The following is a 15,678-nucleotide window of genomic DNA, read 5'->3' on the forward strand; positions in this document are numbered from 1 at the left end:
CCAACCGCCATAAAACGCCAAGAAGAAGAAGAAGAAGAAGAAGAAGAAGAAGAAGAAGAAGAAGAAGAAGAAGAAGAAGAAGAAGAAGGAGAAGAAAATAAAAGAAAATAAAAAAAGAAGTCCCTACATAAGAGGCAAGTATACAACACAAGTGGAGGAAGTATGGAACTTTATCGCTTTCAGACACACCCAGTCTGCACGCACAAGGCTTCACTATTACCTGTTTACTTGAACACGTCGTCAGGGCTGTCTGCCTATTCAGGAAATGAATGGTGGTGCGGTTTCCTATAGCCGTGAAGGCATCGTAAGGACTGTCTGCTGAGTGGTGGTGCGGTTTCCTATAGCCGTGAAGGCATCGTAAGGACTGTCTGCTGAGTGGTGGTGCGGTTTCCCATAGCCGTGAAGGCATCGTAAGGACTGTCTGCTGAGTGGTGCGGTTTCCCATAGCCGTGAAGGCATCGTCAGGACTGTCTGCTGAGTGGTGCGGTTTCCCATAGCCGTGAAGGCATCGTAAGGACGGTCTGCCGGGCAAGGACACCGACACGGGCAGGAATGACACTTGTGTAACTAAGCTCAGTGCTGGTTAGTGGGGTTGACCAAAAGGTGAAGGACGGACAGAAGATGAACTGAGGAGCTCTGCAGCCTCCCTGACCCTGTGCTTTCTTCTTTCGAAGGTAAGCTAAGCTACAGGGACGTTTGACAAGCCGGTGCTAGCTGCTACAAAGCTAGCCTAGCTTGCTAGCCGCTACCGTTTAAAATTGATGGCAGAAGTGCTAACAGTGTGTAGCTAATGCCAACGTTCCACGTCTGTTGTCATGGGTCAAAATTTGTTTTAAATGTGTTCATGTGTCTGAATATCACCGAGTCAGAGTAAACCAGCGGTATCAGGTTAATTATTCCTGTGAGACTTATTAGGTTAATGGAGGCAGGGAACATGAAGTATGACCACACACACACACACACACACACACACACACACACGCACGCACGCACGCACGCACGCACACACACACACACACACACACACACACACACACACACACACACACACAAATGAATATGCTGACCCTCTCTGTGCGGTCACGTAAAGGCATCAGACAGATATCATATTATTGTTGTTATTTATCACCTTACCGTTCACACAACACAGCACAGGCTAACATTGAATTAACAGTGGGGACTCTGAAGAACTGCAAACCACAATGATACGCATCATTACTGATCTGAGGCCAGATGAAGCCCTAAACTTGGACATGACCTCCATCAGACTGAGAGAAGTTGTGATTTACCTGAAGGTGTTCATGCACAGGCTATCAGCTGCGAATGTGAAGCAGCCCTCAGTCAGCTGTCTCCTGCCTGTCTGATTATGAACGTGTGGTCAGCTGGAGGTCATGTGCTGGAGGACTCTGAGGCTACGTTCACACTGCAGTCAAAAGTGGCCTGAATCTGATTTTTTTGGCTCAAATGTGACCTGTATCTGATTTGTTTCTGACAGTGTGAACAGCACAAGTCGCATGGAATCTGACCTTTTCAAATCTGATTCAGGCCACTTTCAAATGTGGTACTGAATCAGATACATATCCAGTTTTCTTCAGTGCGACCGAGGTCTGAACAGCCAGGTCACATTTAATGCGACTTTGACATCATTCTACAGCAGGAGTTTACCTCAGGGCAAATGTTTTCAAAGTCACTTCATGGACAGAACATAATTAGAGGTTAATATAAAGGTGATTGTTAAAAAGTGTATGCTTTTTTTAAATAAAGAGTTTTAGTTATTCATCCAGCTACAAGCTTGATTAAACGATGCATAAAAGGATGAGTGATGAGGAAAGTGAGAGAGCACTGGGACATCGACTGGCGTCTCCATTACACACACAATAAAGGATAAAGGTGAATGAATCGTACGTTTGTATTATGATATCTAACAAATTAAGTTCATTAACACTGCGTCGACTTTTTGAATGGATTAATCAGGCTAAGATACCAGTTTACAGGACGCAGAGACACCGATGATCCACTGCTGTCCATCTCATCCGTGCGTATTTGCGCGCTGCTGTACTTTCCTATGAGACAGCGTCAGTCAGAGATGCGTCTGCTCCTGTCTGATCTGCCCCAGACAAACTATGAAACATCAGAACAGATGACAAAACTAAGTTTTTGCCTCTTTGTTCACCTGTTCAGCGCACTACGCTCTGAGCTGTAGCAGGGTCAATGGGAGAGACTCCGTTGCAGGAGAGACCCCGGTGTGGGAGAGAGTGTCCACCATAAGGTTTATAAGAAATAAAATAAAGCCATAATTACTTTAATAAGAGCTCGCTCTAGGTGAGCTGTGACATCAGGTTTTGCGTTATAGAAACAAACTTTCCTGCATTGTGAAGCACAGTTTTGCTCTGTGTTTGTTCCTCTTCACACCATGCTGTGCGTGATGTCATTAATGTTAAACTGAGCATGCGTGTCACTTCTGAAGCGTGAGCTGTTCACATCACAGTCTGCAGTCAGGTCACATTACAGGTGTTATCTGAACGGCCAAACACAAAAATCGGATTTGAGCAATAAATTGGAATTGAGCATCAACGGCTGCAGTCTGAACGTAGCCTCAGAGACAGACACCCTTCAGGATCACACACACTGACTTTGTGCACACAACACCATATATCCATATCCATTTTGAATTTAAAAATGAAATCTAGGAGAGAAGCTGGAGGAGAGCAAGGAAAACAGTCTGAGTTGGATGATACAAAATTTGTAACCTGTAGATACTGGTAAAAATTAGAGTTACTTACATTAAATATCTGGGTTAGTTGTTCGAAAGATGCAAACAAATTGTCAATATAAAGGTCAGAGATTCTGCTCATTCCCTTTTTTTACAGGTTGATGAAAGCTTTATCCATTAATGACGGGACAAACATGGTTATTTGACAGGGGGGCAGCAAATGAGAGGTCAGTAAGTTTAAAGGAGCGTCTGAATTGATTCCATATCTTAAGTGAGTGAACCACAATAGGATTTGAGGTCAAAGCTGAAATGGGCTGGCTAAATGGGAGTTTAGAACAGTGTAAAGCCTCTAAGGAGGAAGATGTAATAGACGCTGCTTCCAGAGTTTTCCAACTGGGAGTTGAGGTACCATTCCTCATCCAATACTGCAGAGCTCTGATATTAGCTGCCCAGTAGTAATACATAAAATTGGGAAGTGCCAATCCACCCTGAGAGCGAGGTTTCTGCAATATATTTTTCTTAATCCTGGGATGTTTTTTATTCCATATAAAAGAAGAAATATGATTATTTAAATTAGAGAAAAAAGATTTGGTTAAAAATATCGGCACACATTGAAGCAAATATAGAAATCTAAGGAGTATGTTCATCTAAATGACGTTAATTCTTCCCCCTAAAGAGAGAGGTAAGAAGTCCCAACGCTCAAGATCCTGTTTGAGACTTGATAAGAGGGGTGGGAAATTAACCTTGTATGAATCTTTAAAATCCCATGTAACCCATATACCCAGGTACCTAAACTTTGTTGAGTTAATTTTAAAGGGGGTTGACGCATAGTATAACTTATCCACTGGGGTCATGGGCAAAAGCTCACTTTTTTGAAAGTTTACTTTATATCCAGATATTGCTCCAAATTTTTTAAGTAAGGTTAACACTTCTGGTAGGGTAGAGAGAGAATCTGATATATATATGTAACAGTATGTCATCTGCATAGAGTGAGACTTTATGTTCCAAACCTCCCCGATGAATACCCTTAATAAGGGGGTTTTGTCTCAAAGCTAGTGCAAGTGGTTCGATCGCCAGAGCGAACAAAAGCAGAGAAAGAAGACATCCCTGCCTCGTGCCTCTGTGCAGCTCAAAATATGTGGATAAATTATTATTTGTTCGAATTGCTGCCACTGGAAAAGAGTATAAAACCTTAATTCAGGTTATGAATTTAGGGCCAAAGCAAAATCGTTTTAAGGTCTCGAAAGATAGTCCCACTCCACCTGATCAAACGCTTTTTCGGCGTCTAATGAGAGTATCACTTCAGTGTTTGCTGAATCAGGCGAGCAGGACTATAACGGATATTGAACAAGGGTCTGACATTGGAAAAGGAGAAACATTTTTTAATAAAACCTGTCTGATCAGGTTAAATAATAGTAGGGGTGACATGCTCTAGCTGGAGAGCCAAAACTTTGGCAAGAATCTTCACATCTGTATTTAATAGAGAAACAGGGTGGTGTGAACTACATCTAAGGGGATTTTTGTCTTTTTTAAGAAGTAGAGAGATGATTGCTTGCCACATAGTTGGGGGTAATGACTTTGAGGAGAAAGATTCTTCAAATACTAACCTTAACAAAGGGGAGAGCTCAAGTGAAAATATCTTAAAATCAGTGGAAAAGCCATCCAGCCCTGGAGATTTGCCACCTTGCATTGCCTTAATTGCAGAAGATATCTTAGTAGTCGAGATATCTTTCTCTAATTCCACAACCAATCCTGCATCTACAGTTGGAATATTCAAAGAGGAAAATAAGTCATTTATAGCAAAAGGGCTACTGGGGGATCTGGAGTGTATAGTGATTCATAAAATGTTGTAAAACAGTCATTAATTTTATTATTGTCCGTACATTTTTCACCATTGTCATTGTTGATAGCAGGAATACTTTGATTAGCAGTTTTTTGGCGCAGCTGATGGGCAAGCAGTCGACCAGCCGCCTCTCCATGCTCATAGTGGTTATGTCTTGATTTGGAAATAAGATATTCTGCCTGACTGGTAGATAAAATATCAAACTCTGTCTGTAGCTCCATTCTCTTTTTTAGAATACATGCAGAAGGGGAGTGACTATGAAGCATATCTAAATCTAGTATCTTGTCTGTCAGTTTTATTAGGTGTTCAGTGTCTTCCTTTCTTTTGTGAGCGCAATAAGAGATTATCTTGCCTCTTAAATAAGCCTTCAATGACTCCCATATTACAGAAGGTGACATGCCAGGGGTCTGATTGATTTCCAGGAACAGTCTAATTTCAGATGATAAGAAAGTGACAAACTTGTTGACAGACAAAAGTAAAGAGTTAAATCTCCATGGGTGGTAGGTAGACTGTGTGTTAGGGATTACTAATTTCATAGTTAAAGAACAGTGATCTGAGATTACTGTAGCACCATTATCACAGCTGGTGGCCAGGTGTAAAATTCCTTTATCCAGAAAAAAACTATCTATTCGTGAATAAGTTTGGTGGACCGGAGAATAATAGGAATATGCCCTAGATGTGGGATTATGAAACCGCCACAAATCAGTCACACCATAGGTCTTAAGAAAACCCTTAATAACATGCACAGATTTGGGCTGGGATGTCCTTGTTGAAATGCTCCGATCTAATAGGGGGGGTGAACACAGTTGATGTCACCACCGAGTATGAGATGGTGCGATGCCAAATCAGGTAGTCGAGAGAAAAAGCTAGTCAAAAAAAAGTGGGTCATCCCAGTTTGGGGCGTAGATACAAGCTAAAATAACTGGAAGTGTGTAAAGTTTCCCAACCAAGATGACATAACGTCCAGCTGCATCTGTTTGTACATTAACTGCAATAAATGGTATATGGTTGCTAAACGAGATGGCTACTCCTCTTGATTTAGAATGAAAATTTGACTGATAGACCTGACCTGGCCATCTTCTATTGAGACAAGAACTGTCAGATATACGTATATAGGTCTCCTATAGAAACACAATATCTGATTTTAGCTGTTTTAAATGTGAGAAGATCTTCCTAGATTTAACTGGGTGATCAAGTGATTTCACATTCCAGCTTACAAAATTCACCTGGCAACCATTAACTCTGCTAGTACTTTTAACACTGGTCATAGCAGGACACTGAGAGATTATAAACCATGCATTTACCCCAATACATTAAGACATAATTACAAATAAAAAAATAAAAAAAGACAAACATAAAAAGAAAAGTCTGGCAGCATGAATCTATGAAACAAAGAAGACCTGTACCTTCCCACCCCTTAACACCCACTCGAACAGGGTGATTACTACATCCCTTAGATAGAACAAATCCACACTTCTGGTGCTTATAGTGGGGAACGACCATAGAGTTACTTTGGCTATTTCGGTCTTCACTGCTTGTAATTCGCTCTTCAAACAGTCTTTGGCGGGAGCATTTTTCAGTTCCAACTTTATCACGGCCAAAATATCAGCCTTTAAGGAAAGCAGAATTTCTGACTTGAGCTCTGAGATGTCCATCTCGCTAGCGCCAGGTGAGGGAGGGGTCGCCTGCTCCGGACTCTTTGCGACACCCTGGCTCGAGGAGGTGTTAGGCCTTGTGTTGGAGGATCTGGTGAATCTATATTTTCGCAAGTTTGATGCTATCTTTTGCACTCCAGCAGGATGCCTTTCCCTATAGGTTGATTCTACCGCTATATGTGTGTTTTTTTGAAAGAAATGCACAGTTAAAAACGATTGAAGAAAGAAGCTTTGCGGGAGCTCATGCAAACACTTCTTACTCCATGGCTGGCAAACCACGCTCCTTCTGTGGTGCCAATTTTTGTGAGTGTTTATGAGTTAAGAAATTATGGATGGGTATCGAATTAGGTACCTTTATAAGTACTGACCAAATTCTGCCAAAAGTACCGTGCACCGATTCACATAAAATCAAAAAGTACCATGTTTAGGTACCTAAATGCATCCTTTTGACTGTGAGGGAGAGGAAGAGTAGGAGGTTTTCCATACTGGACATGAAAATAGCATTACAAGGTTATATATTGAAGAATAAAAATGTCAAATTGAAACAAAATTAGATTTTATTATTACACAAATAGATATTTTTTTTTACCACATAAACACAAAAAAGTACTGAAAATTGGTACTGTTGAGTACCAATACCGGTTGCCAGGTACCAGGCATCGGTACCAAAATCATTTCAAATGTGAAAGGTACCCATCCCTGTAAGAAATATTTATTTGTTTAACGATAAAATCTGAAGTTCTTCCATTTAATATATATTTCTCTCTCAATACATAAACTTCAAACGCAGTGTTCATGTTCGGTATGGAATCATCACCTACTCTTCCACTCCGTCACTGTCACAAGGATGCCTTTAGGTATCTAACACGGTACTGTTTGGTGGTGCGTGAATCGATACTTGGTACTTCAATACTTCAGTCAGAACCTTTTGATTATACATGAATCAGTATCAGGTACTTTTGACAGAATTCGGTTGGTACCTACAAAAGTACCTAACTTGGTACCCAACCTTAGTCAGTACCTTTAAAAGTATCTAATCCGGTATCCATCCCAACCTGAGACTGCTTCAGGGTAGGGCTGCACAATATGGCCAAAATCTAATATCTCGATATTTGGAGGCTATATCTCGATACACGATATATATCTCGATATTCTGATTTCTGCTCTAGATCACCATATCAATTTTAAATCCAACCCTTTGAAGTATAAAATGACAACAGTAAAATGATTTAAGCAGACTTTTCAGTTGGATTTTAAAATTTTGAATGCAAAAAAGGGGAAATCTCAATCAGGTAAAGTTTAGCAAACCTTTTATTTTAAACCAAACATTGTGTAGTTGCATAATTTTAGTTCCAGTTAAATAATTCATTCAGAATCATTCAACTGGCTGATTATATACAATGATATAATATAATGTAATATAATAAAAGATATAATATAATATAATATGTTATACAATTATATTATATCATATTATATTACACTTTGAAAATATCCTGAACTAAAGTTGGAGATAATGTTACTTTTATTTCCATAAAGCAGCTACATGGATAATGTTGGTCATGCTGAAAGGACTCCAGTGACTTCTGTCTTTGAGCCTGGGGTCTGTTTGAATTCTATTACATTTGGGTTTGTCTTCAGTAAAATAGCATCCAACTCATCTGCCGTCATATTTCGAGCAGTGCTCAGCTGAGTGCCGTAATTGAACGGCACTCAGAGAAGGGGGGCAGAGTGCGCATAAAAGCCAAAGTGAAACTCAAAAACATGTCGCGTTTGTTTCTTGTTGTGGAGAGTTGGGAGAGAATCGGGGATCATATGGGCAGCAAAGCAAGCCCAAATAAACAACTACACTCTAGAAAACAAGCCCTGGGAACTCACAATCCGCAACTGATACAACATGTAAGCGACTTGCTTCTCTCCTCTCCTAATACTAAAACATGCATGCGCAGGAGAATTTTTCTGGGTGGGCGGGGGAGCATGGTGCTCGATGTGAGAGGAGCAGCAGAGAGTGAGACAAGCAAATCACCGAAGAGAATTACGTTCCGACTTTTAAAAACATCTAGGTTACTGTTTGTACTTGATGATTGCGATATGTGCAAAAACCTGCGATACATCGAGTATATTGGTTATATCCCCCAGCCCTACTGCAGGGTATCCTGAAGTGTTGGAAAGATCAATTTTACCCAGTGTTTGAAAGGTCAGGAAGGACTTGAGTGTGTCTTCTGTCACTCAAGTCAAACCATTCTGTGCTTGTGTTTGACTCACACTGGAGGTTCTATTGGAAAGGGGGTGGGCTTTGAACCTCCTCACTAACAGCCATCAATCAGCCGTCAATCAGCTGATGTCAGTATCCTCTAAACTGCTGAGTTATAAAACAGTACACCTCCTGTACAGTGTGCGCTGTTAGAGACATCAGCTGCTCAGAGGGCAGACGGTTTTGGTCCCAGGCTATAAACACGTTTATCTCTGCTGTGAAAACTCTTTTTTGTCTCATGACAGTGAAGTGGACTCAGGACGAACTGCAGCTTTCAGCACTTCTGCATGTTTTAGATCAGAGGTTGCTGCTTGGTTTGGTTAGCTCTTAACCATAGCAGAGAATCATCTGTGTAACATGAGAGTTTCCTCCTCACACACTGTTCCCACTGAAACCCCTCAGTGTCCACACTCAAACTAAAGTGCCTGACCAAGCCCCGTTCCCTCTTCTCTTTGCTCTTAGGTGTGTCCTGGTCTTTCTGCTGGATCGTCCAGACCTCTGAGGTCCGAGTGGTTGGTCCAAGCCCCCAGCTGTGTTCTCCTGTGGGTGCTGTGGGTGATGGTCAGCTGGTGACAGAGATTGCCTCGGCCCCTGTGCTGAATGGCTGTGAGCAGAGGGGGCGTGGCCTTCTGGGTGGGTTGTGTACGCCGCCAATGCAGACGACAACCCACCTGCGGACAGAGCTGGAGTGTCAGCCAGGTACAGTCTGCTGCTCCATCATACAGGACACACACAGAACTGGACTCAGGCGTCTTTCGCTGCCTGATCTAATCCTCCCACACTCTCTGTTCATACAGCTGACACACTGGCAGCAGATCCGCCAGGCCCAGCCCCTGAGCAGTGCATCCTGGGCCCTGTTGCCCCCAAACAGCCTGAGGTACCAGAGGAATAAGCAGCCCCTGCTGTCCCACCCGTTCCACCATGCCAGCCAGCCTGAGAGGGGGGGTTGCTGGGAGGAGTGCTGGGAAGAGTCTCTCAGTGTGTGTGTGCTGGTGCCACAAGGTGAGTCAGATGGCGTGCACAGCCTGCTGGAGATCCCTCTGTTCAGTCACAGCAAGCTCAGGGATCTGCTAATCCCTCACCGGTTGTACGACTTCTCCTTCCCCCTGACCACGGTGGACGGCAGACGAGAGGATGACATCAACGTGGACAGCTTCAGGAGGGACAGTGTTTTAAAGCGAGAACATGGATGTTTCAGGAGTTTGTTTGAAGCAGAGAGGTGTCCTGCCCCGTTTATGTACGGCTCCCACTTTTACTGTTTCCACTGCCCGGGGACTGAGCCAGGCTCTAAGCCAGGCTCTGAGCCAGGCTCTAAACCAGGCTCTGAGCCAGGCTCAGGTTCTAGACCTGGCAGCAGCCTGAAATTAGCACAGGAAGCTGGACTTAGTTGGCCAATGGAGCTGCCCCTGACCTCTCTGTGCAGCCATGCAGAGAGAGCTGAGGAGGAGGTGAACCCCCCAGGAGACCAGGAGGGAGAGGAGAAATTGGCCCTGATGTACGAGCGGCTGAGGGTAGAGGTAAGAACGTTTCACTGCTAGAAAGCCGGTCTCCCATAATGCTTACAGAGCGTAGGTAGCAGCAGCAGACCTGTGTGCTCAGGAAGCAGCGATCAAGGATAATTCAGCACTGTGAGCTCTCAATGACAGGACAGCCTGATGGAGGAAAACAATGCTGCACTGTAAAATACTGAGCTTTTCAGTACCCTCTGCTAGGGTAAGGTTAGGATATATTTTGGCTTCGGTCACTTCATATCCCCCAGATTATTACCCCCCCATTACATCAGGAGTGATTGGAGATCTACACAAAAGGAAACTCAACCTTTTATTGAGTGAATGAAATAAAAAATGTACAAACACAAAAGTTTAATTAAAGCTGCAAGCAGCGTTAGGCGGGTCCTTGCCCCGTCGCCCTCTTGCAATCTCACCCTCACACCGGTCGCTACATACCCGTCTGTCATGCCCTTTCTTTACCTCTGCCAAGGTTTCATCTGTGTGTGTGTGTGTGTTTAAAAAACATAGCATTTTCCCTCCTTCAGTCAGTCACATGACCAGCTGCGCTAAAGTCCAAATGAGTGTGTGACATCATCACACAACTCCTGTGGAGGGAGTGAAATTCACAAAAGTGGCACAATTTTAGCCAAATCGCAGTAAAAATATGATATTTTTGTAGGACGTTTAGTCAGGAATCCATCCATGTCATTTTGTCACATGTTTTGAGCATGTTCAGCTGTTAAAAACATAGTATTTTGCCTCCTTCAGTGGCTCACATGACCAACTGCACTAGGTTCCAAATGAGTGTGTGACATGATCACATAACTGCTGCAGAGGGAGTAAAATTTACAAAAGTTTTGGAAACAACTGCTCATAGATGGTCGAATTGTCACCCACTGTCTGTCAAAAAAGCTGCAAGCAGGTTTGGACAGGTCCTCGTGCTGTCGCCGGTCACTCCTGCTGGTCTGTCATGCCAGTTTTACCTCCAGTGTGAAAGTTTGAGCTCTTTTTAATCTGTGTGTGTGTGTGTGTGTGTGTGTGTGTGTGTGTGTGAGAAAAATATAGCATTTCCCTCCTTCAGTGAGTCACATGACCAGCTGCACTCTCCTCCTAATGAGTGTGTGACATCAAAGAACAGCTGCAGCTGCACGGTATTTTCAACACCAAATCAAATGTATTTCTCTTTGTGCCTCAGCAAATGATGTACTCAGATAACACAAATCAACGGTTACAGCCTACAGCTGGTCATACAGGTGGTCTTCTGTGGTCCAAAACTGATCATTTCAATCAAACCAATTTCAGCTGCATAGGAAGAAGATTTCAGTTTGAGGACTGATGGTTCGGATCAGGGATCTGGTTTATGAGATCCCTGTAGTTCTAAACTGACCCCTTGACTCCAAACTGTCCTCTGCTTTGTGTAGCTCCCTGGTTTCTTTGTGAGGACCCATGACTACAGCATGTACTCCAGAGACCTGGAGTTCATCAACAGCTTCCTCAACACCAAAACCAGGTGAGCCAAGTCCACACATCAGCACCCTGAGGCCCTGAACCCTAAACCCAGGCTTGGCATCTGACTGTTGATGACTCATGCTGCATATCAGAGTTTAATCTAACTGACTGCCCCCTGGTGGCTGAAGACAGAGATAAACAGTCCATTGACACGCTCCCCCTCTCTCTGCCGTAGAGGCCTGGTGGCGTACCAGCTGACCCTTGCGCTGTGGCGTTTCCTGTTTCTGTGTTACTATGCCAACGCTCGGCTGGAGGTGCTGAAGCTAACCAAACACCCAGAGGATGGGACCATCAAAGCCCGCTGGAGGATCAGAGGCCTCCCCTTCCACTCTGTGCTGCTGCGCTTCTATCGCAGAGACAAGTCTCACCTGTACAGGTAACACATTCATGTTTGTGAAGCTCTGCATGCTGGACTGTGTTTCTTTTAGCAGAATGTGTAACCCAGCTGTGTGTGTTTCTGGTGCAGGTCTTTTGATGCCTTCTCCACCTTCTACATCAGACAGAACGGACTGATCCACTGTCACAAACTGGAAAAAGTGAGACCATGATTAACTCATGACTGCCATTGACGTCAATCGTCAGTTCAATTACAACTAGTCTGGTGGAGCTTGTCAGTCAGTATCAGGCTTGTAAACTACTGTGGGTGACAGCGGTGTGCTCTTTGGATGAAAGATCAGCATAGACATGAGAAAAAGATGTGAGATGACAGAGACATGGCTAGACGCTACCAGTCAGAAAAGTTCAGGCAGCTCGTCATCACTTGTGTCACAACAGATCAGAGAGAAAGAGTGGCGCCATCGTGAGAAAAGACAACGGATATCATGGAGAAGATCAAAGGATGGAGCGCCCCAGAAGAGCGTGATCCAAAAAAGTACATTTTCTGTTTTTTGAACGAAAAAAGAAGAGAAACATTAAAAAAGAGGCCACTCTTCTTTTGGTAGTTTTGGTGTTTACATAGTCATAAAAAACAATATTCTGTGGGTCTTGAAAGATCGGTCAGATGCTCTGAATAACTGGCAGCTGATGAGTTATGGTGACTGCTGAACTTCAAACTGTGGGGATGGGCTCAGTGCGCGTATGGTCTCAAGGCTGTGTTATGCTTTCTACGCCAACGTGACGCACGGAAATCAGACACACGAAATCCACTTGAAAGAAAGCGTGAGGCTTTCATGCTTTTTAACACCCCATGCAGCATCGGTTGGGGGTCCATTCCCATACTGCAGGGGGTGGTGTATCACTAACGGAAGTCTATCAGAGTACTGAACGAGTGTCAAAGAAGTTTGCCTTTGTTTACAAAATGTCAAATCTGTCCCAGAGTCTTTTAACCAATTTCTTTTATCTGCCGAGAGTGGCCGCAATTTCACGCCATGAATAAATTACCACTCAGTTATCACGGTGATCTCTGTGTGAAGAGTCATACAGATGCCTGTATTTCTGCACTTCCACCATTAGGAGATCCCATTCTTCTGCCATCTTGTCTGCGCTTCTCGGCAGGTTAAACATTTTCTATTGTGTGCCGCGGGGAACTTTTCTGCATGAAAGGGACCGCCTGAGGAACTGTAGGTGCGAAAATGACCTCATTCGTCCACATGAAGTTGCGCGGTCCCAGCGGACGCGTCAAGCACAAATCAGCCTTCCGAGTGGGGATGGGCTCAAAGTGTGGCTGGTTTCTTGGTGGGGATGGTCTCGGGGTGGGAGTGGTCTTATAGTGAGAACGGTCTTAGAGTGTGGATGGGCTCAGATTGGGGATGTTTATGTTCATGATAAGATTGCCCTGTGTTTGTAGAAACAGCACTGTCAGTCACTTTCACTCCACTGTTAGCAGCCTGGTATTACAGCAGACCAAAGTCCTGTTTCCACCTAGCAGTCTGATTTAGATCAGTACAGTTTGGTACGGGTTGGCTTGGTTAAGCCTGGTCCTGTTTGTGTTTCTATAAACAACTGTGCCCCCTTATGGTAGGTGCTGTGTAAGCGGGATACCAATGGCTGCATTAGTTACATAATAGTGTGGCGCCATAGCAACAAATCCAACAAAGAAGAAAAACATAGTGACACAGTAAACACAGAGCAACGATGGGAGAAATCCAGCAATTGGTCCTCTGACTGGCATGTGTCTCTTTGTTACAAAGAACAATCAAGCTTTGTTTCAGAGAGGGCTGTGTGCCACCAGGAGAAATACAGCAGCTGCTGTCATATAGGAAGTGACGGTTCTTACCACCAATCAACAGACTGCAGTGTTGAAGCTCCACTTTCTGGGATTGGATCAATTTAGTCTGGCACCCCAATGGAAGTGTCCCCAAAAGTGGGACGGGCTGTCTCGGTTGTTAGAGGATCTGTCCAGGGATTAGTCGGGAGAAATGCCATAAAATGCGTGCCATGCCGAGACCAACCAAGCTAGACCACTTGGTGGCAGCAAGGCTTAAGAGCTGATCCAGACCTGATCCATGTCTGCCTATAAGTGTAAGCAGCAGTAGCCACCTTCTCTTTAGGTGTGGTTCCAGGTAACGGATGCTGGTTTGGAGACCTCTGGTTTAGCTTCTGTGTCCGTGGAGTAGAGGTAGACCGATATATCGGGCCGATATATCGGGCCGATATTTGGACATTTGTCTCTATCGGCCATTGGCCGTATTTTCTTTTAAAAAGCCGATTTTTGATCCGTTGTATAAAATGACGCAATTTTTGATCAGGCACAAAAAAGATGAGCACCTCAAACTTGTGGAACTACTTGGATACATTACATACTTTTGTTCAAATTATATTAATAAGTTTAAATTTCTTTTTTGACATTTTAAGAAGAGTGTGAATGTTTACTACTGCTTGGCGTGGAGTTTTCATGGGGCAGGGATCTGGTCTTTCCTGCCAATGTAGATGAAGGAGCTTTTGACAGCTTACTCTCTCTCTCTCTGTAGATGATGCCAGCTCAGCCCCCATTGCTCCCTCGGGTGGGGTCTCTCCTGGCTGGGGCTCTGGTGGCTCTGGGGATCCAGGAGCATCGCCCGGCTCTGAACCTGCTGCCCCCACTGCTGTCCTCCCTGAGACAGAGCAGAGACTGACTCCACAGTATCAAGACCATGAGACTCGTTCATCAACATAGGAACAGGCTAGCGTGAAGCTAACATGAAGTTACATGTTGTGCCCATACATTAAACACAGAGCTAAGAGTGCAAACAGTGCCCCCTGTCTGTAAGTGGACATCATTAAATCCAAACGGTGATGGAGGCTAACATGGACACTGAGCTGTGTGCTGATTGGATGAACAGCCGCCTGATTTGTTGTAGTCTAATAAAGTTTCCTCCTTTTAAAGGGTTCCTCTGGTAATGTGTGTTAAAGTGAGGACGTCAGAGGACTTAGACTGTGATTTTCTGTTCAGATCTACAGCTGCAAACACTAATAGACATGTACCAGAGATGTACTGGAGAGAGACACCGAAGGGGGTGCTGCTGAGTCTACAAACCTGTCAGTGCAGAGTCTGAGAAAACACAAGAGGATAAGGTGAACATGTTGGACACAGTACATTAATTCTAACATTATGAAGTAATTAACAGGTGGATGCCATTCTGTGATACACTCACAGAGCTACACACAAGTGTAAATCTGTGAGTGTATCACGGGATGGTCTGATGACATGTGGGCCTCCATGGCCCAACCCCCCATCAGAAAAGCTGAACATGGAGTAGAGAGATGAGCTCTAAAGCGATTAAGGAGTGTTTGTAGGAGAAGAAGCTCTAAGAGACAATCTGATGCTGAATGAAAGCTAGGTGATCATCACAGCCTACCTGTACAGATGTGAACAGTGTGACCTTGATCACAGACCTGAATAAACCTGTCCTGTCATGGCTCAGACTCATCTCAATAAATATTCAAGGTGTGAATGTGACCTGGTCTACAGACCCTGGCTGAGACTCACTTCTTCATAACAACCAGAGCAAGATGCATGCTGCAACCCAGACACACCAGAGGACTGTCTGCTCCTTCAGAGTCTGCTGCTTCAAAATCTGCTCCCCTTCACTCTGCCCCTTCAGAGTCTGCCCCTTCAGAGTCTGCTCCCTCTGGGTCTCCTCCCCCTGGCTTTTCTCTCTCTGGGTCTCCTCCTTCAGGGTCTGCTCTCACAATGCTTCAGTCCCGTGGTCTCCACCTGTAGAGCTGCAGTAACTTACCTGTGTGTGTGACATCTGGATGTGTGAAGTAATAAAGTTGTGATCACAATCAACAGT

General features: G+C 44.1%; 1 protein-coding gene across 1 annotated transcript; it reads left to right on the forward strand.

Annotated features, from left to right (window-relative positions):
• Nucleotides 1–340: 340 nt before the first annotated feature.
• On the forward strand, nucleotides 341–15,646 carry cunh6orf136 (chromosome unknown C6orf136 homolog). The gene is made up of 7 exons (XM_074687352.1): nucleotides 341–674; nucleotides 8,928–9,164; nucleotides 9,263–9,982; nucleotides 11,377–11,465; nucleotides 11,640–11,840; nucleotides 11,931–12,000; nucleotides 14,374–15,646. Exons 2-7 carry the CDS (start codon nucleotides 9,066–9,068, stop codon nucleotides 14,515–14,517), a joined length of 1,323 nt encoding a protein of 440 aa, XP_074543453.1. The 5' UTR covers nucleotides 341–674; nucleotides 8,928–9,065; the 3' UTR covers nucleotides 14,518–15,646.
• Nucleotides 15,647–15,678: the final 32 nt, after the last annotated feature.

The sequence above is a fragment of the Halichoeres trimaculatus genome, unplaced genomic scaffold, assembly GCF_033239565.1.
Source record: "Halichoeres trimaculatus isolate MK-OKI-2021-1 unplaced genomic scaffold, fHalTri1.1 fHalTri1_scaffold_14, whole genome shotgun sequence".
Classification (NCBI taxonomy): Eukaryota; Metazoa; Chordata; class Actinopteri; order Labriformes; family Labridae; genus Halichoeres; species Halichoeres trimaculatus.